Source organism: Hipposideros armiger, unplaced genomic scaffold, assembly GCF_001890085.2.
Source record: "Hipposideros armiger isolate ML-2016 unplaced genomic scaffold, ASM189008v1 scaffold_530, whole genome shotgun sequence".
Lineage (NCBI taxonomy): Eukaryota > Metazoa > Chordata > Mammalia > Chiroptera > Hipposideridae > Hipposideros > Hipposideros armiger.
Genome location: NW_017731880.1, coordinates 885250 through 908413, shown reverse-complemented (window position 1 = coordinate 908413; position 23164 = coordinate 885250). Strand labels below are relative to the sequence as shown.

At 64.1% G+C, this 23164-nt stretch overlaps 2 protein-coding genes and 1 long non-coding RNA gene across 8 annotated transcripts; 1 reads left to right on the top strand and 2 right to left on the bottom strand.

Annotated features, from left to right (window-relative positions):
* The first annotated feature begins 157 nt into the window (after window positions 1-157).
* On the top strand, window positions 158-3484 carry LOC109396640 (uncharacterized). The gene is made up of 2 exons (XR_002126876.1): window positions 158-2189; window positions 2350-3484. It is a non-coding gene; the product is annotated as an uncharacterized LOC109396640 (long non-coding RNA).
* TRABD (TraB domain containing) lies at window positions 3304-12633 on the bottom strand. Of its 4 annotated transcripts, none has more exons than XM_019668630.1 (10): window positions 12569-12633; window positions 7559-7618; window positions 7137-7215; window positions 6560-6726; window positions 6154-6294; window positions 5534-5644; window positions 5306-5445; window positions 4854-5026; window positions 4667-4778; window positions 3304-4540 (listed from the first exon to the last, which is right to left on the bottom strand). In XM_019668630.1, exons 2-10 carry the CDS (start codon window positions 7589-7591, stop codon window positions 4363-4365), a joined length of 1134 nt encoding a protein of 377 aa, XP_019524175.1. In that variant the 5' UTR covers window positions 7592-7618; window positions 12569-12633; the 3' UTR covers window positions 3304-4362. The 4 variants fall into 4 exon arrangements, with proteins under 4 accessions (XP_019524175.1, XP_019524176.1, XP_019524173.1 ...); XM_019668631.1 differs by lacking the exon at window positions 12569-12633 and adding an exon at window positions 7716-7799; XM_019668628.1 differs by lacking the exons at window positions 7137-7215; window positions 7559-7618; window positions 12569-12633 and having other exon boundaries at window positions 6560-7130.
* Window positions 12634-16653: 4020 nt separating this feature from the next.
* PANX2 (pannexin 2) lies at window positions 16654-23158 on the bottom strand. 3 transcript variants are annotated; one of them, XM_019668655.1, is made up of 3 exons: window positions 22913-23158; window positions 18391-19842; window positions 16654-17619 (listed from the first exon to the last, which is right to left on the bottom strand). In XM_019668655.1, exons 1-3 carry the CDS (start codon window positions 23136-23138, stop codon window positions 17318-17320), a joined length of 1980 nt encoding a protein of 659 aa, XP_019524200.1. In that variant the 5' UTR covers window positions 23139-23158; the 3' UTR covers window positions 16654-17317. The 3 variants fall into 3 exon arrangements, with proteins under 3 accessions (XP_019524200.1, XP_019524199.1, XP_019524201.1); XM_019668654.1 differs by having other exon boundaries at window positions 17475-17906; XM_019668656.1 differs by having other exon boundaries at window positions 17475-17906; window positions 18391-19795; window positions 22913-22994.
* Window positions 23159-23164: the final 6 nt, after the last annotated feature.

The window sequence follows — 23164 nt, the reverse complement described above, 5'->3', positions numbered from 1 at the left end:
GCGTGCCTCGTCGCCCAATCACCAGGGGTGGGGTGGGGTAATGGTGGGGGTGGCGGTGGCCCGCTGCTGCGCCTGCGCGGGCCGAGCCGCGAAAGCTTTGCTCTGATTGGTTGTGTCGCCCGTCTGTCCGCATCTGCGGTTCAGCCCCGCAGTGGTGCGGGGAGGTTTGGGCTTCTGCAGCAGGTTCCGTCTCTAGTACCGCGAGCTCCAGCTCTGGTCCGCAGCGCTGCGGCTGAGATCTGGAGCGGGCAGAGGGGACTGGGCTGTCCAGAATGACTGCCCTGCGTAACAGCCAGCAGGTCCCTGGTGGTCTGACCTGGGAGACACCTGACAATCCAGATTGAGTGCTCCGAGTGGGGTGACTGTGCTGAGTGACGTCCCAGTGGGCCATCACGGGTGTCCCCAACTCCAGGGTGAAGCCAAGGTCAGTCAGCCACGGCCCCACTCTGTGCTGAGGGTCTGGCTCTGGTTGTGCTTCGCTGCCCCATGCATCAGGTCAGGAGGGAAAGAGGACAGCATTTGTCCAGATCTGGCCCTCTAGGGTCAGTGGGGATGTGTCTGAGCTGGGAAGGGTCCCAGGGCGAAGCCAAAATGGAGAGCGGGCCAGGGCCTCCTGCAAGCAGGGCCTTTGCTCCTCTTCCTATGGGCGAGATCCTGTGCCCGCCTGTCACATGTCCCGTGCCACCCCGTGTCTTCTGGCACAGCACTTCTCTCTGGAAGGTGCCCTACCCTGCTTTCCTGTTTCTTGCGTAACTCTCCTTACCCTGCTCTGAGACCAGCACCTAGCCCAGGAACTCCCCGCCATAGGCGTCAGGGGGCTAGGGTGGGCGCAGGGTGGCCATGTGCCTGCCTCCAGGTGAGAAGTTGGGGTCAGGGTTGCTAAACGACTCGGGTTGGGTTGAAGTGAGCCCTCATGAGTTGATGCGCTCATGGAGCATGTGCTGCTTTGTGGGATTCTCCCCCCACCATTGGCCCCAAAGTAAAACCTGAGACAGGGAGCTGGGCCAGAGACCCCTGGCAAACACAAGGTCCCTTCTGGCTGGATTCTATTCTTAACTTCAAGGAGTCACCTCCTAGGGCCCCAGCGTGGGCTTTGGCGACTTCATGTGACCCAGCTCTGCCCCTGCTGGCTGTGTGACCTCAGGGAACCCCTCAACCCCTCTCCAGCTCAGGGTCCTCGTCTGTGAGATGGTCAGTGACACTATCTTCTGTGTGGGGTGGGGGTGGGGAGTCACCCAAATGAGGGGGACAACATAGTGAGGTCCGTGTGGGTGCTTGGCACCCCAGAACGCCTGCAGCCTGACAGCTGCCTTCCCCCTGGCCTGCTGGCAGAGCCCCCTGTTCCCAGCCTCCTTCGTAACCAGCTAGGAGGCTCGGTTGAGCCTGGTGTCACTCCTCCCCTCTTCCCAAAGCCCGGTCCTCCTGACCCATCTCCTTGCCCCTTCTCCCCACTGTCTTACCCACACTCTGAATCTGGTGGGACTGGGTTATTGAGGGCTGGTGGGTGCCAGGCTCTGTCCTACTGTCTGCCCTCTCTGAGCCCATAGCCAGAGGGGGTACCTGGTGGGTGCCAAAGGTTCCAGCAGGTCAGCACAGGCCTCCCAGCACTGGTGACCTTGCCTCTGGCCTCACTGTTGGGTTGCATGGCCTCTTGGACTTCCCCGTGCCTGGCCTTGATGGGCAGGTGCCCACTGGTGATGCAGGGTCCGGCCAGGCTGGGCAGGAGCTGGGTCCCTCCTGTCCTGACCCGCAAGGAGGACGCAGACAGCTGGTTTTGAACACATAATGGGCTTGCTGCGGATGTGGCCTGGTGCACGTGGTTCCCAGCAGCCCAACTCATACCCGAGGGGCCCTGTGTGCTCTAGCCAGCCTGAGGTCAGCCTGGCCGCAGTCTCTGTGCCACTAGCTGGCGCCCGAGCGATCTCGGCTACAGCTGGCGAAGGTGTGGGCACTGTCCTCGCGGGGCCTGCAGCCGGCATGGTCACGGTCCAGTGTGTTGAAGCCATAGCCCTCCTGGTTGTCCATGTGGCCGGAGGCCAGACACGTCCGCTGCGGGTGTGGGTGGTGTAGGCGGTGTGCCCCACAGCCCCTCACAACCACAGCAGCTCTCCGCTGGGCCTCGACATCTGGGACACCCAAGGAAGGCGCTTGGGGAGCAGCAGCCTTTTCCAGAGAGCGGAGGCTGGCAGGTATGGGCCAGGAAATCGGGGTGTCGAGTCCCCAGCTTCCCACCCGCTCCCCAGCATGGGTGTATCAGCAAAGCAGGATGCTGGGGGGTGGGGAGGGGCAGGGATGTGGCCAGAAGAGCCCCAGCTCTCCCAGGCATTCACCTGTGTTCCCTGAATACAGGCCAAACCTCAGCCGCTTGTCCATGTGGAAGCTGTCACAGTGGATCCGTAGTGTGTGGCTGTCTGTCTCCGAGGTCCACCATCAGTTCAGTGCAGGCTGGGCTGGGGGTGGGGTCAGGCCCGAGATGTGCTCCAGCCCCAGCCAGTGCTAATCTGCAGGGATGGGGCACCCAGGCTCAGGCCGGTTGCCTGCTGGCTTCCCTATCCCCATCCCTGCCCTGTGTTCCTGGTGGGGATCAAAGCTGCAGCTTTAAGGACAAGGCCCTGGGCGCCTCGCTGCACCCTGCCCCGTCTGCCGAATCACCGTCCAGCCACCATCCATATGCATGTCACACAGAGCCTGGGGGCAGCAGCCGTCATGCCAGCTGCCGCCCGCGCTCACCACGCCTGGACCGGTCCACACAGGAGAGCCACTCTCCCCTAATCACTTTGTATTTATTGAAAAAAGGAAACTTATTGTTTTCCTGCTTGTCAATGTAACACAAATTTGCATTGTAATAAATTCAAATTCTCAGAAATAGGGTGAATACTCCCAGTCATTCCCCAGGCCCAGAGGCTCCCGCCCACAGCTCAGCATATGTTGTTGTCACCCCACTCTGTGGTCTCCTTTTTGCACTTAACATGGGTGCTGGGCATCTGTCTTCATGCACCGCCTTCGAGTCGGGTGTGTAGGGCTCCTCCAGCCTCTGCTGACCGTGAACAGCACTCTGGGAACGCCTCTGTGCCCAGGTGTGCGGTCTGCGGCTGGGCTCTCCGAGGTGAGTGCCATGGCCAGGCCCCACCAGCAACACTGAGCCTGGCTCTTCCCTGCCAACCCTAAACAGTAAGTAACCTCTTGCTTTACCAAAGTGACACCCACAAAACATGTCTTCGCTGCCCAGCTGCTGGCTGCTCACCTGGGCGGTGTACACGCCACTGGTGCTCTGTGATTTTCACATATTTCACAAAACAGGAGTTTCCAAAATTAGCTTTTATTTCAGTTTCTAAGGAACACGTACATGAATGACAGGAAGGGCACAGTCCAGCCCCGAGGCCCCCCGGCCCAGCTCATGGCCGTGGGTTTCACCTGATTTGGTTAGACACCGAGTCAACATAGACAAGCAGATGTGGCCCAGACAGGCTGCACGGACACGTTGTACACAGACGCCCAGATCGACTGACAATGCGCATGGGCACTGACTGACTGACGCGCAAGTGCTGTGTGGGGCCAGCCCGGCTCTGGGCTCCTGTCTGTAACACCCCAAAGTGTGTGCACAGGAGGGTGGTGGGCGCCTGCTGGCACACTTGCAAACTGGCTGACAGTTTGGCAGACACACGCCCTCTGCCCACTGAGGGTCGGGGCGAGCCCCGGGTCCCCTCCCCAGATGCACAGGAAGCAGGCTTGACCCCCCACTGGCTGGAGGCAGGGTGGGGGAACAGCTGGAGGGGGTCCCACTGCCAAGGCTGAACCTGCCCACTTGGGACCGAGACCCCAAGGACAAGATGTCCAACCAGATTTAAGGCTAGTATTTCCTGACATTTGCTTCAGTTTGCTAAAGTTAAAATTACCTGAGTAAAAAATTTCAAATATTTTTAAAAGCCAAAACCACAATCTCTGCAGGCAGAGCAGTGCTGGCACACATCCGGGGCCCCAAGCTTGGCCGCGGGGCGCTCCGGCCCTCCCAAACCGTGAGCGGCTGTGGCTGGGTGCTCCTGCCGGAAGGCACAGAGAGGGAGAGGGTGGCTGGCTGTGGCCTACCATGCTGCACCACCTGGGGGCCACCCCACCTGGGGGCCAGAGGGGCAGCGTGCACCTCCGGACGCTCTGATGCCCTTGGACCCCAGGAATGGTCCCTGGGGCCGGGAGGGCTGGGAAGCCTGGGCTCAGAGCAGTTAAATAATTCTTTATTTGGGTGAGTTAGGGGAGGGCAGGCGAGACCGGGCCTGGATCCCCATGGGGGCCGCCCCGCGCCCCTCAGCTGCTATCTGGGAGCAGCCACACGTGGCCCTTAGATGTGGTGGCTCCGTGTCCTTCCTACTTGTGTGGCCTGGCGGAGGACGCCCTCTGTAGGCAGTACTGGGTGGCAGGCAGCGACATGACCAGGCTAGCGGTGCGGCGCCCCATCCAGTAGAGGCCGTAACCCAACAGGCCCAAGAAGGCGACCTTCACAGCCAGCCGGGACACTCTGCCAGAGATGGACGGTGGGGGGACGCTGGGGAAGGGAGAGCAGGCTGAGCCTGGCTCGGGGATGTGCTCCCCCAGCCTCCAGCCAGGCACGGCCACCCCGTCCCTCGCCCAGATCTGTGTTTGGGGGGCTCGAGGGGCAGGCGGCACTCACGTCATGATCTCCTGGATATTGAGGTCGGTGGTCCAGTTCTTCTCAATGCCAGGGACGTGGCCCATGCCCACGACGCCCACCACCACGGAGGGGACACACTTCCTGGGCTCGGCTGTTGGGGGAGCGACCCATCAGCACCCACCCATCGGCCGCAGGCTCCCAGGGAGCCCCACCGACCGGCAGTCACCGTCAGAGGAGCGCGGCAGCTCGAGGCGCCGGGCGGCCTGCCGCAGCATGTAGGTCAGGTAAATGTCGCGCTCCGAGACGATGGTGCGGTGCAGGTCGGGGAACTCGCCGATCATCTCCGCCATCATCTGCTCCAGCAGGTCCTTCTGTTTGCAGCGCTCCACGTCGTCCTTGCTGGGGACACAAGGGCGCGCTGCCAGCCCCGCGGGGATGGGCAGCCAGCAGCAGCCTGGTCCTGCTGACCCGGCGGGGCCTGGGCACCCCTTACATGGGGTCACGGCGGACAGACAGCGTGGGAAGGCCTTGTGTGAGGAGGCCTGGCCCGAGGACAGGAGGGACTTTCCGCACGGTGGGCTTCAGCCATGTGTGGGCCGGGCACTCTGCAGGTCCCCCAGGCCACTGGCCACCACTCCTGGGCTGGGGCTGCCTCCTAGGAGGCCAACAGAGCCCTACCTGATAGGGTCCGACAGGAAGCACAAGCCCCAGGCCAGCTTGACCTTCTGCCAGAAGGAGAGTGCGGCGATGGCTCTCTTGAAGGTGACAGGGATGGGCCGGTCGCCCAGGTGGAACTTGCAGAAAGGCACCTTGCTGGCCTGGGGCAGAGATGGGGTTGGCGGGGGAAGCCCCAGGCCCCAGGGCAGCCCGGGTGCTGCGCCCCCACCCAGCCGCGCGCAGGCCCACCTCCTTGAAGGCCTCCCTGAACTCGCCGCCTGGGGCCATGCCCAGCTGCTCGGTGATGTGGGCTGACACCTTCAGTAGCAGCATCTGCATGAGGCCAGACATGACCCCGTTCTGCAGGGAGAGAGCCTGACTCAGCCGGCCGCCAGCAAGGGCCTCGCGGGGTCCCCACACCCAGTGACACTGCGAGGCTCCGCCTGGCCCTGGGCACCCCACCTCCCCGGCAGGCCCCCTTCAAGGCCACACAGTCGATGGCCAGCTGCCTGGCCCCTGCCCCGTGGGGGAAACCTATTCCCCCCTCACCCCTCCAGCCCAGACCCAACTCCTCCGCCCACGTCCCATCGGGGCGCCCGTTGGTGTGGTGAGCTCGGGCCCTGACGCAGCGGGGATACCGCTTTGGGCTGGCAGGTAAGCCACTGAGGCGACCCCCACCCCCAGTGAGCCGCTCAGCAGACCCACGGGCCTCGTGCTGTCCACCTTTTCCTCCTGAGAGCTGATAAACGAGTGCCTCCCCTCTCCCATGGGCCAGGGTGGGCCGGGCACGGCTGCACAGACCGGAGGCCAGGCCTCGCTGGGCCTGTGACCGGGGCCTCGGGCTCACAGGAGGGGCTGGGCGGCCCCACCTGCCTCACGGCCTGCTGCAGCTTCTCCAGGCTGATCTCCTTGGCCTCCCGCAGCAGCGTGCGTTCGTCCATCTTCAGCATGGACACGCGGTACTGGCACAGCTCCACGACCACCACGTCGGGCTGCACCGCACGGATTGTCTGCAACGGGCCCACGGTCACCCTGGGCCCGCACCCGCCCACCGGCCCAGTCCCCGGGGCAACCCCAGCGCCCACTCAGGCCCTTCAGCGACCGAGAGAGAACGTCTGGGACAGGCTGGCCTGTCCCTGAAGAGGAAGGGACGGCACACGGGGCTGTCAGGGCTGCAGCGGGAGGCCCCGCTCAGGACAGTGGACCCAGAACCCTCTCAAGCGGCACGGGCGTCCTGGGGGCTGTGGCCCTGCCAGGGGCCAGGTGACAGCTCACCTTCACAACGTCCTTCTTGCTGTCATCGCTGAAGTGGGCTGTGCCCACCACGTACACCTTGCTCCCATCCTCGGCCACCAGCTCGGTCACTGTGCGTGGCAGGTTGGGCCGCTCTCGCCGCCTCTTCAGCTTCATCTCCAGGAGCAGGTTGAAAGCCTCCGTGTCGGCTGCAAAGACAGCAAGTCCCAGCTTGGGGACACCACCCGCACTGGCAGCTGGGTACCACAGAGCCTCTATGTCCTCGGGCTGCTGGGTGCCAGGTGGGGGCCGTGCCACACTGTGGAAGATAGACGTGCATGGGGGGGAGGGGGGGCACGCACTCCCCAATAAGTGCTCCATCCCCAGGGGGTCCCTCCCAGCCTCAAGATGCAGCCACCTACACTCAAAGCCATTTGTCTTTGGTCATTATGACATGTAACTGACCAGATCCCTCCCTAAGGGGAGCACCCAGGACAGCTCTGCTCCCCACAATGTCCCGGGGTGGGCCAGGGCCCCCTTCAAACTCAGGAGGTCACCCAGTCTGAGGCCCCGTGGCCCGGCCCTCCCGCCCAGCACCAAGTGATTTGGGGAGACGAACACATGCTCTGGGGTTCTTCAGAAAGCACCCTGGGCACCACCTCCGAAGCTCCCGATGTCACAACAGGTTCCGCATCGGCCTGTGGAGGGCAGGGGACTGTTTGAGTCAGGGTGCCGGGCACCCTCTTTTCCTGACAGGCCCACCTGTTCCTGCAACTGCTCCACGAACTCCCGGGCCCTGTGGGCCACTCAGCCCCCAGGACTAGAACCCTCTGTGTGATAATCATCTGTAGGCAGCCCACTCTTGGGGCACCCTGCCCCGGGGATCCCTCTGCTGACCCAGGGACACCGCAGGAAAACCACGTGAAGCAGCCAGTGCCCCACAGAGGCCACCCTGAGGGGAGCATCTCCTGGGACCCCACATTCCTCAGAGCAGCTGGCCTGTCCCCCGGCCACCGCCCCAGCCCAGGCCGGGCCTCTGACCTCCCGAGGCGGCTGCTCCCCTTCTCCGTCCATGGCGGCTCCGGCACCGCTGAGTGAACCCTGAGGAGACACAGGTGTGCGGGGCTCCGTCAGGACACTTGGTCGGCCCCGGAATGACCCCTGGAGGGGACCACAGCCTCCCTGCTTCCAGCATCACCAGCCACCAGGGTCCCCAGGACTGGTGTGGCAGGGGCGAGACTGGCAATGGGTGACAGGCCAGCTCTGCAGCACCGGCCGAGAGCAACGTTGGGGCGCCCACTCAGCTGTGGCCATGAGCCCGGGGTCCTCCGGAGCCGGACTTGCCACCCCCACGTCTCCGTTACCCAACAGAGGAAGGGGGTGGCTGGGCAGACCAGCACAGTTCCTTTTTGACTCTGAAACGAAACACAACTTACACAACTTCCTAAAAAGGGAACCAAACAGAAGTGAGTCTGTGTACGAGGTTAGTGCTGCGCCCCAGACCGCTCCAGGTGTCTGGACTTTCAGGAGTCAGTGCAGGTGCCACGTGCAGGCGCGGGGGGTGGGGGGTGCCCGCATCCTTCCCAGCCCAGCTTTTTTCTGTCTTAAGGGAAGAGACTCGAGCGTGAAGCTTAGGCACCGCGACAAGGCCTGCGTGGTGCGCCGGTCTCTCACGCTCTCCCCTCAGAAAGGAGCCTTCTCCTCCAACAAAGAAAACCGCCACAGACCATGGCGTCGTCGAGGCCACCAGGGCCGGTGGGCGAGGCTCTCGGGTGGGGACACGGTATCCCCGGACCCTGGCGTGAGGAGTGTCGCCGCCACGGAGTGCCAGCGTCTATCGGAGCCTTGGGCCCACATGTGAGTTCAGTCACAGGACCTGGGGTCCAGCTGCCACCGGACAGGCAGTGGCTCCAGAACCGTGCGCCCACCAGAGGAACTGGACAAGTGATGGAGGTTGGTCACTCAGGGATGGTTCTTGTTGTTTTAGTTGTGTGTGGTGTCGTGGTTTTGTTTCAGAGTCTGTCTCTGTCACATGTGAACTTACAGATGAACTGATGCGACCTCTGGGAGCAGCCACCGCTGTGGGGGACACTCAGGCTGGACCCCAGAGGGGCTGCACTGCACGCCCAGGTTCACTACTGCTGCACACCCTCCAAAACTTTCACGATAAAAAGGAACACGAATGATAAGCCCCTTCCCGCTCTATGCCCTGTGGTCACCGGGCTGCACTCTGTCCCCTCTGTGCCTGGCCACCGACCCAGCAACTCACTGCCCCTCTGAGCTTCCGTTTCCTCGGCTGCAGCCGGGGGGAACTGTCTCGGGCAGGGCTTCCTCCTGGTGTGCCCAAACGCCTGGCCTGCTGTCCAGGGACACAGACGTGCCCTAGAGCTGACCAAGAAGGGGGCAGCCCATCCCGAGGACGGACAGGACTTCGGGTGGAAATGAGGTCGGAGGGAGGGTCAGGAAGAGGAACTGGCTTAGGGCTAACGGAAGCACTGGGCTCTGGTGGGAGGTCAGCCAGCCATGGGCAGCCCTGCCCTGGGCAGGTGCTACGCTCCTCCTAGAGGTGCCCTCAGCCCAGGAAGTAGCAGCAGCACCACTGGCACCTGGTCTGAGCTGGGCCAGGCCTCTGCCTAGCCCGAGGCAGCACACCTGAGCCTCACCGCCCAGCTCCTTCCGGTTACAGATGAAAGCACTCCTCCCAGATGCAAGGCACCCAGGAAACACAAACAGGAAGCTGTGCCCAGAGCCCCAGGGCGGGCGGGGCCCAGAGGTCACAGCTGGGGGTTTGCCCGCCTCTCAGGCTCCTGGGGAGGACCGCAGTCGGCCTCGCACAGAAGCAGAGTCCTACTTCTGAGCAGCACAAGACAGCCAAAGTGCGGAAGAGCTTAAGGAAACGTCCCGTGCCGACAGTCACCACGTCCCCTCGGCCTGCCCTCCCTGGGAGATGCTGGCCACGGGGCCGGGCCTGCCTCCCTTGGCCTCGGGGCACTGAGCCTGGCCAGACCCACCCTCTGAAGCCCAGGAGGGAGCCTGTGCCCGCCTTGCCGGGTCCTGGCTCCTCCTGGCGGGCAGACCCGGCTGGCCCACAGCCACGCCCTGAGCTGAGCTCCCTGCAGCCCCTCCCCAGAGGCGGGAGCCTGGCCTGTGGGTCAGGCAGGAAGGCCGCTGAGGCCCCTTCTCTCTCTGATGTCACCAGGCCGTCACATCCACTGTCACAGACCACTAATTCTCTGGTGCCCTTGCCCGCGGGCAGGGCTTTGGCAATATCCATGTAGGATGTCACTTCAGTGGGTTATTAATACCCCCACCCCGCTCACCCTTACGCATTGTCAAATATCTATGGCTGGGACCTGATGCCTCCCGAGCACGGCCACCTGCAGCCAGGGCCTGACCCCACAGACCACTGGGCCCGGCCTCCACACCAGCAGGCGGCTGCCCGTGGAGGATCCGTGTCCTTCCCGGTTTCCTGCCTCAAAATGTCTGGACTGATGGTGCCAGTTCACACCACTGCCCAGTGTGGGAACCCAAGACCCCTGGCTGACACCCTCAAGGCAGGATAAACGTGCCCCTCCTAAAGCGAGGCTCCCGAGCCCAGCACAAAGCCGGAGGATGCTTCTGCCTGATCTGTCCTCACGCCCCTCCAACTAGCTGTCACTGCCAAGCAGGACTGTCCACGGAGCTCGACCTGGGGAGGTGCTGGGCACCACTGTGGGCGATGCTGCCTGCAACAGTCCGTCTGGCAAACAGGACAGCTGCTTGCCAGCTGCTAGCAACCATGCCGCGGGAGACGGCCACGGGGTTGCCAGATCTGCCACCAGCCACTGTGCGCTGCGTGGCCTTGGGCAGGACACATGTATCTACTAGGACTCTTAGCTCCTGCCTCCAGGGCCCAGGTTAGAGCAGCCAGCCATCTGCCTGGCCGCACACAGCAGGCCCTCCCCAGGCTGCAAAACGCGTGCCCCATTCACATGGCACTCTGGCCCATGACCTCTAGACTTCTGTGGGCTTCGCTCTGTGAGACACGCTCTCCTGTCCTCAGGAGGGAGGGCAGGGGCAGAGCCAGTAGCCTGGTGTCAGGAGACCCTGACATAAGAGTTCTTGTCTACAGGGACAACACCGCTGTCTGCTTTGGGAATTATAACCCTCCACACAGATGACAGCAGCAGAGTCACGCACGTGCTTCCAGGAAAACAAACTCCAAGTCTGTGGGATTTCCTGATAGCCTGAGAGGACCCGTCTCCTCACATACGCCAGGGAAGGCGCAGCTCAAAAGGCAGGAAGAACCCCACTTGCGTTAGGGCCCACCCCCCCAGGGCGTGTAGCCCTGAGACACAGATGAGAGTTGAGCTGTACTGTGTCAGATGACGTTTGAGCATTTGAACATGTTTTGCTGGGTGTCTGTTACGGGACGGAGCCTGAGGACAAGACAGTTCAGCGTGAGTGGTGGCCCATGGGTTTCCATGTGTCCAGCCCAGGCAGCTGTCCCCTTTCCGGGGCCCCAGTGCTGTGGACTGAATCGTGTCCCCCAAATTCATGTGTTGAAGCCCTGACCCCAATGTACCGGTGTTAGAAGGTGGGGCCTCTGGAGGTGATCTGGCTCAGGTGAGGTCGGGAGGGCGGGGCCGCGATGGGAACGGAGCCCCTATGAGGAGACACACCAGGGAGCTGGCCCTATGAGGACGCAGCGAGAAGGCTGCCATCTGCAAGCCAGGATGTGGGTCTGCCGGCAACCAAATCAGCTGGCACCTGGAACTTGGACTTCCAGCCTCCAGAACTGCAAGAAACCCTTTACGCGGCCATCTGTCATGGCCCCAGGGTAGTGAGCTGCCCATCCTCTCCCACTCACTCCTCTACAAATCCGGAGTCCAGAAACTGCCTTCCAGACGCCAGCCTGGCTTCCCAGTGCTGGCCGAGGGCTGACCAGCGCTGAGTGGCTTCCAGAAAAACCTCATCTCCCAGTCAACCCGCTAGGCCTGCTCAGAAAGCCAAGGGCCCCAAACTGGACAGACCAGCGGGCTGCAGAAAAGACAAGACTGGCTGGGGGGCAGCAAGGTGGTGCCCAAAGCCCTGCCCTCGTCTGCGCCCCACACCCTTGGCCACTGGAGACCCCACTGGGTCCGGCAGCACCTGCTTTAGGGAGGCGTGGCCAAGTATGGGACCCCTGTGGAGGACACGTGCCAACTCGCACCTGAGCTGGAGGCCTGACCAGCACACCTGGCTGACCCTCCTGGAACCTGGACACTCACACTGACCACCATCGCAGGGCACCGTGCAGGGGCTGGCTGCCTACCCTGCCCAGCAGCCTCCGCCACACATCATTGCGGCCATCCTGCAAGGCTGACCGGGCCTGCGGTCAGGGCTCCCTCCCAGTCACGCCGCAAGGTGGGCAGCAGCGGCAGCCAACGGGAGGCGCGGAGCGCGCACAGGGGCACAGTGAGCCTGGGGCCTGCGCGTCATCCTCTCCAGGGGACCCCGGAAGCAAGAGGGTTCCACCTGGAAGCCACCCCTTCCCTCATGAGCGTGTCCTGACCCCCCGAAGTCAGCCGAGGGCTTCTGAGCGAGTTCCTAGCAGTTTTTGACGTGCCGATGCCACGGCTGCCTCGACTCCTTTTCTTGGGGCAGTTCCCACAAAAACGCAGACGTGAACTTGGTGGTACTTTGTGGCACGTAAGTTACACCTCAACAAGGCTGCTTTCTAGAAACGAGGTGAGCCACGGCTGTCACCGGCCTCTGAAGTTGGCCGCGGCCAGCAGGACTCCTCGGGGCTCCTCCGCCATATGGCAGCCTCGCTTCGCCCCGCTTGCGGGCGAGGCCGCCGCCCGGGAGGGGCCGGGTCCCCGCGAGACCCCGTCCCGCCGCTCCTGGGCTGGGGACCCCGCCCCTCCCCGGCCCGCGCCACCTGGGCCCTCGCGACCCTCCCCACCGGCCCCCGCCCCGCGCGCCCTTCCGGCCCCAGGCCCGCGCTGGGGCTGGAGGGCCCGGACCCCGACCCCCGACCCTGGGCCCCCGCGTGCCGTCCCCGCCCCAGGCCCGTGCCGCGCGGCGTACCGAGGCGGGTGGCGATTCTCAACCGGCCTCCATGCGGCTCGTCGCCCCACCGGACGGGGCGGGGCCAGTTCGCATGCGCAACAATCCTGGCCCTCCCGCTCCACTGGAGACCACGCCTCTATCCTCAAATGGGTGGGGACCGCGGGGCGGGGCGGGGCGGCCGGACGGGCCGGCGGCCGGGCCCGGAGCGCGCGGCATGCCGGGAAGCGCAGTTCTGCGTGCTGGCGGCCCGTCCTGGCGGCGCGCCCGCGGACTATACTTCCCAGGGGGCTGCGCGCGAGCGCCCGCGGACTACACTTCCCAGAGGGCCGTGCGCGAGAAGCCCCGCCCCCAGAGACTCCGCTCTTAGGATGCGGGCGGTGGCTACGGAAACGTGAGTTCGAGTCCCCAGCCCGCTGCCTGAGCAGGGCTTTCTTGCGAAGCGCTCTTAAATTCTCTGACCGCACCTCCCAGTCTGTAAACTGGGGATGATGTTCGTACGGCGTCCACAGGGTGGTTTTGCGTCCAATGATACAGAATCGTCAATCCCGCACGAAAGGGACAACCCAGAGTGGGATGCGAGGAGCAGAGCCCTCGGGTCGTGGGCTGGACCGGCCCTGCTGGGGGGCGCGCGGCCAGCTGCGGAGTGGGGTGGGGGCGCCAGGACTCCCACACGCCGGCGCCACAGCCATCCCTCGGCGTGACTGCCGGGGTTACGGGGACGCCAACCCTCGGAGAGGCCTCAGGACGGGCGGACCCTGGCGAGGTGGAGCCCTCCGCCCGCTGTCAGCGGAAGACGACCCCCCCCCAAGCGCTCGAGCTGGAGCAGCCACCCCACGACCCTGGATCCTCGTCCCCGTTGGGCCAAGCGGGCGAAGGCTGGTGGCCTTGGGACGCGGGGAGGGTGCGGGGGCGTGCGTGGGAAGGGGATGCACAGTCCCGCCCTCCCACCACCCCGGAAAAGTAACGGGCCAATCAACCTACCGCAGGTGGTGGGTGTGATGATGGCTTCCTGCTGGCCGCGCGCGTGGACCCCCCCAGCCCGCCGCCTCGCCCCCCCCCAGCCAGCTCCCCTGAAGCTCATGTCCACCTCCTGGTCACTGCCGCTGCCCAGGTCTCCTCTGACGTCCATCTGGGCCAGGACTCCAGGCTCTGCAGAAAGCTGCCTGGCCTGCGCTGTCACTGGTCAGTGCCAGAGGGGCGCCCTTTAGGAAAGGGAGGAGGGAGAGGCTCTCTACTTCTGTGCTCTAGGACAAGCCACTCTGGAGCCACGGGCTAGAGGGGACCTCGATAATGACTGCCCTCGCAGGCTCTCCTCCCCTCAGCCTGGACCCAGAAGGACCACCTGCCGGGCCTGGGACTGAGGGGATAGTCCAGCCCATCAGCTCAGATTCCAGGAATACGGCCCAGGTTTGTGAGGAGCCATGCTGGCACTGGTGCCTTTGGGGGGGTCACAGGTTCCCACCGTCTGAGCCAGGGGGGCCCTGTGGTCTGGCTGATGTGGCAGATAATTCCTCCAGGCCAGGAGGCTGTGCTGTCTGTTAGGCTGCCACCTGCCTTTCTCATACAGCATCCCGGTCCCCAAGGGGGCTGGCTGACCTCAGGAAGTCTCTGTTCTCCTTGGCGAAGGGTGGGCTCTTCTGGCGTGGGCCTCTGGTCCACGCCCTCTGTATGGTTCTCACCACTCACTCCTTTTGTCTCATCGTTTCTGCCCTCCTGGTCGCCTTGGCCACCTTGACAGGAGAGCAGTGGCGTTCACCAGGTGCTGTGCCACTGTGGGGCAAGATGAAAGCCCACGCTGGGCTGGGAAGAGGCCTGGGCTCCAGTCATGGCTGTGTGGATGGGGCGCAAGGTTTTCTCCAAGCCTCTCCTATTCCGAGAGGAATGGAACCCCCACCCCCGTCCCTAGCGTCCCTGCCGGAGGCTAGAGGGGAGTGAGGAGATGGAGGGTGGAGCGTTTCAAAGGAACGTGAGAGCCCACGGGTGCCCCCTGCACTGTGGGGGGCAAAGTGGCATCCCCCCCCCCGGCACCTGCAGCAAGGTGTTTGCTTCTGCGGGAGGCTGACTCAGGCCCTCCTCTTCATCAGCAAACCAGGGCACGGGTCAGCTCACACCAAGGTCATTGCGTTTACTCAAAGCCACATACCTCTCTGGGTGGGCCTTGGCCCCAGGGACAGGCGGGTGGCAGCCTGACAGTGATTCCCCTGGACAGACCGGGGACTCAGCGGCAGGTGTGCCCCAGCTTTCTGGATCCCTGTGAACTTGTGCAGCCCGCGGCACAGGAGGAAGCGTGGGAGAGGGGCTGGCCACCCTGCCTGGGCAGTGTGCACCCTGTAGGACCCTGGGGCTGTCTTCATCCTCAGTGGAGCCACCAGTGTCTGCAGGATGAGCTGGAGGCCACAGCGGGGCAGGGACGACCATACAGGGCCCGGATGGCCCAATGTACAGTCGGGTGGGGTGGCAGGTCCCTGTGGGAGGTTCAGGCAGGCCGAGCATGACTCTAGCCCCACTCAGGGAGTGGCAGGGGGCCTGTGGCAAATGCATCCACCTGAGGCCGGCATGACGTGGGTTCCTTGGGTGGGTCACCTAGGCCTCTATCATCTCGATAGAGGGACCAAGAGGGTTGCTGCCGGGGCCAGGGGCTCATCTAGCTCTGCAGGACTAGGCCGGCCTGCTCAAGTCCAGTGGGCACATGGGATCCCTTCCCATGGATGCATAGAATGCCCCACCATTCCCTGAGGGGCAGTGGGCTGCATGGCCTGGGGTGCTGGGCCAGGAGTGTCCTGACTCAGGTGAGGGGGCTGCTTTCGGGGAGCGGGTTGTATTAATGGTGCCTTTTCATTTCCTGATGCTCTGGCACCTGGGGCCTCTTGACGGGAGAGAGCACCCCTCCCAGGCTAGCCAGTTCCTAGAGAAAGCAAACTTCAAGTACAAACCAGCCAGTCCAGAGCCTGTCCCCTCGGTGGGGCTCCTATATGGGGCCACTCCCCACCTGCCTGCACCCACGGGGACCAGGTACCTGACAACTAGGGGCAGCACCTGTGCTGGGACCTGCGACATCATTCACACAGCCCGTCCTTGGCCTGCCCACCCTGCCTCGCGCACCTTCCTGCGGAAGCCACAGCAGAGGCCGCTGTGCCCGCTTTCCCTGGTGGCCTCTGCCTCCTGACCCGTGGCGTGGCCCCCTCTTCTTGGGGACTGAGAGTCACAAACTGTCTTTTCAATGGCCAGTGCCTCCTGACCTGCTGGCCTCACCACACCTGAGCACCAGTACGACCTACATTTCAAACACATGAGATGGAGCCCCTGCCCGGCTCCCTGGACGACCGTCCGACTCCCAGGGCAGCCTGCCCAGCTCATGGCTGCTCCAGGGAGGGGCCTACGGAGGGCTGCCAGGCCAGGCAGGTCCCCACAGAGCAGTGGGCCGTTTAATCTCAGCTGAGCCCTCCCTGCGGTTCCGGGCCTGGACCTGCCCGCTTTAGCCCTGAGTCTCCTGCCTGCAGTGTCCATTCAGACCCTCAAGGTCACCTGCACGTGGCCTGCAGGGCGTGTGGCTCCATGGTGCACTCACAGGATCAGCTTTATCCTCACTCAAGTCCTGGGCCTGCTAGTGAAGACCTCGACCTGGACCCCCACGATATTAGAAGCACCTCCAGACCAGATCAGTGGCACCTCTTCCGGGATGGCTTCCTAGGTCCTGCCAGCAGTCGTGTTCTCCTAAGTGTATCCGATAGCCCCACCCCCAAGCATCTGATGGATGGAGGGGACAGCCTCCAGGGGCTCCTGTCTGCATCTCTGCTGAGCCTGTGAGCCCTGGAGGGCCCACCTGAGTCCTCCGTGGCCCAGAGTGTTCCTGTTAGCCAGAGGCCACAATGCGTCAACCAGGAGTGACAGCCATGTGCTCCTGCCTCACTGTGGGCGCAGCAGGCCCCCTGGGGTGACCTGGAGGGCAGCGGGGCGCCTCCCATGGCCCCATCATTCCCCAGCACCCCTGTGATGATGGCAGGTCAGGGATGGGCCTGCCACTGGGTTGGGGTGCCCGGAGCCGGGTGGCCTTGGCCAGAGCAACGGCCTCCTGCAGGATGGAGCACACAGGACTCAGGCGGTATCAGAATAATATTTATTGATATGCTCGGTGCTACCTTGTTAATACTGTCACGTTGTCGTCGTGGCTGAGGTAATAGGGACAGGCCTATAGACACCGGCCCTGGGCTCCCACGGGATGCGGCGTGGGCCCTGGGGCCGGGGGCTGGTGGCCCGGGCGGGGGACGTGGTTATTGCGTTGGACTCCTTCCTTGCTCACACGCCGGTGCCCACGCCTGGTCTCACACACGCTCGCTCACCCCTGGGCCTGCTCACACACACGCTTGCACACTGCTGCCCACTCACACACGCTAGCATCTCACACACACATCCCCTTGCACACTGGCGCCCTCCCCTCTTGCCACTCGCACGCTCACACACACACCACCCGTTGTTTTAAATGCACCCTAAGTCTCCTGATAATAAATATACTTGCTAGTTACAGTAACCATAGTAAAATAAAGTACGGGTATGTTGGGGAACAAGGAGAAAGTGCATGTAGATCTGTGACCCGAGGCGGCCCCCGGCCCCTGGCCCCCGCATGGGGCAAGCCATGAATATGACCTCTTGGGTGTGCCCAGGCCCAGTGTGCCACCATCCCGCGTCCGCCCAGGCCTGGGACCCACGCTGTCCCTCACAGGCCGGCATCCTGGACCCAAGAGAAAATTGACTAAAAAAATAAACTCTTCATCTCACAGCCGAGCGCCTGATGCGGGGTCGGGGAGGCTCCCTGGGGTCGCGGCCAGCCCCTGGCCCAGCCAGCGCCCAACAACGCCATGGGGCGGGTGGGAGAGGCCGTGAGCCCGAGGCATGCGGGTGGGAGGCGAGGGGCAGGCAGTGCTGGCGAAGCAGAGGCCACGTCCACGCGGGGGTGGGGTCTGGCATCCCGCGCTCATGCAGGGGGACCTGCAGTGGCCCAGGCAGCTGTCCCCTCAGAACTCCACGGTGCTCACCACTGTCCTGGGCTCGTCGAAGGTGGCGATGAGAATCTGCTGGGGTGGGGGGATGGTGATGAGGCTGCCCATGTCTGGGGGTGCCCGGGGACCCCCGTCCTCCTCCTCCCGGGCCTCGTATAGCGTGCTGATGTGCAGCAGCGGGTGGGTGGCATTGCGGCTCAGGATGCTGAGGGGGTCAGTCTTGCCCAGGCTGGCTGGTGACAGGGGGGCCGTGGCGGGGGCTGCGGGGGGCGAGCAGACGTGAAATGGGCCCCCCGAGGGAAGCGCGGCCAGGGCCGGCTCTGTTGGGTACAGAATTTCCTTCTCAGGGAGCGAAGCATCTGCAAACAGCCAAGAACAGGAGCGTCACAGCCCCGCAGGTCCCCCAGCTCCCACCAGGGCAGGCGGGCCCTCCAGGGCCCGCTGGGGCTGGTGTGCAGACGCGTCCTGGGTGGGGTCGGTCCTCCCTCGCTCCCTCCACCTCCTCAGCCAGGCAGGCGCCAGCCAGGCCCTCTGCACACCGCGGCGCCGCTTCCAGAACCTTCTCCAACGCCTAAGCAACCTCACCGCCGCACGTTTCTAGCCCTCGGGCCCACGCGTCATCCTGTCGTCCGTCCCAGGGGTTTCCCAGGCCCTGCCGGTCCTCAGCCCCGCCGTTAGCCCACCCTCGCTTCTGCCGGCCTGTTCACTCCTGCACCTCTTTCATGGGGTTCCCAGGTGCCCCATCTGGGGAGGGTGGTGGGTGGGGGTCCCTCCCGGGGTTCTCTGCTTTCTGGGACCACAGACGCCCACGCGCCCCATCCAGGGTCCTGCCCAGCTGCCTACCTTTGGTGGCTGCGGAGGCCAGGCCCAGCCCGCACTCCTCTGCCTGGGACAGGAAGCCCCCTTCCTGGCTGCGGGAGGCGGGCAGGGCGGCGGGCACGGCCTCGGGCTTGGCCTTCTTGGTGCCCAGAATGTAGGGGTGCACGTCCAGGGAGAAGTGGCGGGCGTGCTTCTTGTCGGGGGCCGGGGCCGGTCCGGGGGCCGCGTCGCCGCCGCCCTTGTAGTGATGCGCCGCCCGCGCGCCCGCGTCCAGCAGCGGCGCGATCAGCGTGTCCGTGGCCGTCTTGCGGCGCACGGGCTTGGGCTTGTCGGCCTTGTTGTTCTCCACGCGCATGATGGCCAGCTGCTCCTTGAAGGGCTGGGGCAGCGCGTTGCTGGTGGGGATCCACTTCATCTTCTTGCGCGGCCGCTTCACCACCGGCGGCTCGGCGGCGCCCTCAGGCTCGGCGGGGTTGGCGCTGGGGTCCACGGTCTGCACGCCGGCGTCGCGCACCGTGGGCGTGGCGTCGTGGTTGGACTGCGCCAGCGCGGCCAGCAGCTGGCGCACCACGTTGTCGTACATGAGGTCGCTCTCGTTGGTGATGAAGTCCAGCCGGTTGAGCGACTTGATGTGGTCGCGGTTCTCGTTGCAGAACATGGCCAGGATGTTGATGTCGCAGAACTGGGAGCGGCGCCACTGCCGGCGCGTCTTGATGCCCACCTTGTGCAGCTTGTCGAAGATGAAGTTGCTCTTGCGGAAGATGAACAGGTGGATGAGGTTGACGAGGATGATGAGGTTCATGGAGCAGAGCAGCACGATGTCCACGCCCGCCACGATGCGCTGCAGCTGCACGGACGGCAGCTTGCAGCTCACGCGCACGGCTGCACCCCCGCCGCCCCCGCCGTCCGGCGCCGCGCCCAGCGCGCACGTGAACTCGTTCTGCTTCTGCGTGGCGTAGTAGGTGCACAGGTAGGAGATGGGCGCCACGCTGAGCAGCAGGATGAGCAGGTGCCGCGCCAGGTACAGCTTGGCCAGGAAGTTGCTGCGGCCGCGGCGCTCCAGGTACTTCTCGAACAGGTTCTGCTCCGGGCTCTTCTCCTTCTCGGCGTTCTCGATGATCTCGCGCTTCTCGCGCTCCGTGATGCCGGGCCCCTTGGACTGGATCTGCTTCTCGATCTTGGGAGCGCGGCCCTCGGCCGCACGATGGTAGCAGTTGTCGATCTCCTGCAGCAGGAAGTTGAGCTCCGACGTGAGGCGGGTGGAGGCCAGGAACTCCCAGCCCAGCGCTGGCACGTACATGATGGCCGCGAAGGCCAGCAGCGAGTAGGGCAGCAGCTTGTGCTCAAACAGCGATGGCCACAGGCTGGCGTCCACGCCGGGCAGCGCGTCCCGCAGCTCCGTCCAGCAGTAGCCGCGGGCGTACAGGGCCTGGTCGCGGGTGAAGTTGTGAGGGGTGTAGCAGTAAATGGGTTCCTCTGGGGGCAGAGAGGAGATGCGGGCTGGGGGCGTCAGACCCCTGGGGCGCTGCGCCCCTCAACCCTTCCCACACAGCTTCCTGCGGGGACTGCTGTTCCCCAAAAGAACCCACCCAGTTCAGGGGCCGCCCCTCCCCCATGTCCCAACCGCGGTGGTGTGGGGGCGTCTCACCCTAGGTACCCCCTCACAGCCGTGGGCTGCCGCACAGCTGGGGTTTACAGCTATGCCCATCCAGTCCCAGTGGACTAACCTGCACTTCCAACATGAGGCCCCTCTCTAACTGCCATAAAGTCTCTGTGTGCACAGGGGGAAACTGAGTCCCAGAGATGAGCAAGACAGACCGCGCCATTCAACCAGGGTCCCTCTTCCAGTGGCACAGCCGGGCCAGCCTTGCACCGCCCTGGGTGTCCCTGGCTATTCCCTGAGAGAGGACACTAGGCCTGCGTGCCCCTGGAAACCCCACTGCTGAGCTCCCAGGGCCAACGACAGCGCCCTCAGAAAAGTTTTGCCACAGGAGAGCCGGGTGCTCTGGCTGCAGCTTCAGGGAGGAATCAGTTGGCGCCCGTGTCTGCACACTCCTGCCCCCTCCGAGTTGGGGGTCCCAGCCTCAGTAGGCCCCCGAGTGCCCTTTCAGGGGTGAAGCTGAGTTGCTCCCCGCTGCCAGCACCATTCTGCCACTCCCGGGCCCCCACTCCGTGGAGGCTGCTCCTTTGGCTGGCAGGACCCCACCCCTGCCACCCCCAGATCTGGCTCACGGCCCCCACCCCCTTCTGTCGTCTCCCCTCATCCCAGAGGAGGTCCACATCCTTCCCAGAATCCACAGTCCTTACAGACTTTTAGAAAAGGAAAGCAGAGGACTGAGCTGGGACGAGTGGCCTTGGGACACCTGCACGACTGCAGCTGGAGAGGTGCAGCGGGTTACGCTGGGACCTGATTATTTGTCTGTTTTAGGAAAAAGCGTATGTGGGTCCGCCACCCCCGGCTGCATAAGGTCCAAGGACCCTGGTAACCCTTCAACTCTGGCCTCTTCCCCGTCTCTGCCACATGCCCATCCATCCCTCTGCCCACTGATGGGGGTTCTGTTCACAGCAGCCCTGGCCAGGAGCGGTGGGGCTCTTCTGCCATTCGCTGTCCTCCAAGCCTGGGACGCAAACCCCTGCCGCTCAGGGACCTCCCAGGCTCAGAGGCCAGCAGCGTTCGGTCAGCTCTTCACCACAACCCGGACGGCACCTGCAGGTGATCCCCTCACATCCCTGGCAAGCAAGCCAGGGCGCACAGAGGCCGCTGTCCCCTGCTCCAGGGCAGCCACTGGGCAGGGTCAGTGGGGGGAGCACCGGGGCCCTGGCTCAGGCTGGGCTCCCAGTGGCTGGGGCGTGGATCCTTCTGCAGCAGCAGGACACACCCTGTACCCACTCCCTGGGCTCAGATCCTCGCAGATGGACGCTGAGACAGTGCCAAGGGGAACGCGTCCCCAGGCGTGGTCCTGTCCAGGGGGAGGAGGGCGAAACGACCTCCCTCTCATCAGTTACAGCTTCTGACCTCACCTTCCTCTCACACCCCTGCCCCATCTAATGGACTCACCCTGTGACATGGGGTGCCCACCTGCATGGCCCCCTTCCCCTGCACCCCTATTGTCCTGTGTCTGGCGAAGGGACCTCAGGATGCTTCCGAGTTCTCGTGACCGAGGAGCACCTGGGTCTGAGAAGCACCACTGTCCTGCCTGGACCGATCAGGAAGTCAACTGAGGGTGACTGAATTCTGAGGCTGCTTCCCACCGTGGGCATCTGTCGTGGGTAGAGTGGCGTCCCCCAAAAGATGTTCAAAACCTAACCCCAGCTGGCATCTGTGAACGTGAACTTCCTTGGAAATAGGGTGCTTGCAGATGTGATCAAGTTAAGATGAGGTCACATGAAGTGAGCCCCAACCCAGTGACTGGTATCCTCATACGATGGGGCACGTTTAGATACAGACACCCAGGGAGAAGGTGCCCGTGAGAAGACGGGGATAGAAACTGGGTGATGCAGCCTCAGTGAAGCCAAGGACTGCTGGGACCACCAGAAGCTGAGGCAGGAGGGACCCTCCCCACGCTCTGGAGCTCGGACTCCCGGCAGAGAACCAAGGTCTGGGTCTTTGAGCACCAATCCTGCGCTGAGTTGCTACAGCAGCCTCAGGGGCCCACCGAGTGACATTCGAGGCCCCACTGTGGGTTGGTGCACATGCGCGGGTGCCTCCCAGCCCATGTCCTAAGCCCAGGCTGTCTGAGTGTCTGGGCACTGGTGTGCCCCCTCCCACCCTGAAGTGGGATTAGGCGGCCTGGACAATGTCCACCCTCTGGTCTGATGTCCCCAAGGTCACAGGGACCCTAAAAGGCAAGAACTTTGTGCAAGAACCTAAGCCAATGTCACCCAGGACAGAGCAGCATGTCTCTCCTCAAGGAACCGTGACACACCTGACACGGACTGCCACCCCTGGCCCTCAAGCGTGGCGGATGGACTAGGTAGGGGCCTCTCTGAATACCTGGGCTCTGAGAAACCTTGCCGGCCAGACCCTGGGGCGGGGGTGCATTTCCCTCATTAGCGGCCCACTTCAGGGAGGCCTCACCCTGGACCTAAAGGACCTGCCTGCTTCTTGGGGACCCTCACCGGCGGGGCGTCCTGCCCCATACCTCGCCCAGTGCCGGCTCTGCTCTCCTTCTCATCCTTCTCACCACCTGTAAGTCCTTTTCTGGTCCTCACCTGGAGGCTCCTCCTCCCCTCAGACCCTGCCCACTCCCCCCCCCCTGGTTTCCCCTTCTCATGCCAGAGCCCCTGGCACGTCTCATTTCTGCTTGGACCACGAGGTCCAGGACCCACCGTCCCGGAGCTGGTGGAAGGTAAAGACAATACATGGAGAAGGGTCTGCGGGCAGCCTGAGAGACTGGTGCCACTTGCAGGATGGGTGGTGTCGACGGTCTGTTGGGAGACCCCTGGGTGCCACCGACACTGCCAGGCCCAGCCGGGTGCCCGGCGCCCGATGGAGCAGCGCGACCCCTGCAGACGAGCCCCTCCCGCCCGCGCCCGGCGGCCTCACCTGCGAAGTTCTTGGTGAAGACCAGGGTGACCAGCAGGATGGGGACGAGCACGGTGCCGATGGTGACCACGCGGTCGAACGGCAGCTCGAGCTTGAGCTGCAGCAGCAGCGCGGCCAGCGCGCCCGCCTTGTCGTCCTGCGCGCCGGGCAGGATGAGCTCTCGCAGCTTCTCGCCGGCCAGCAGCGCCGTCGCCATGTCCGCGGGCTGCTCCAGGAGGTGGTGCATGGGGGGCGGGGACGCGGGGACGGCCG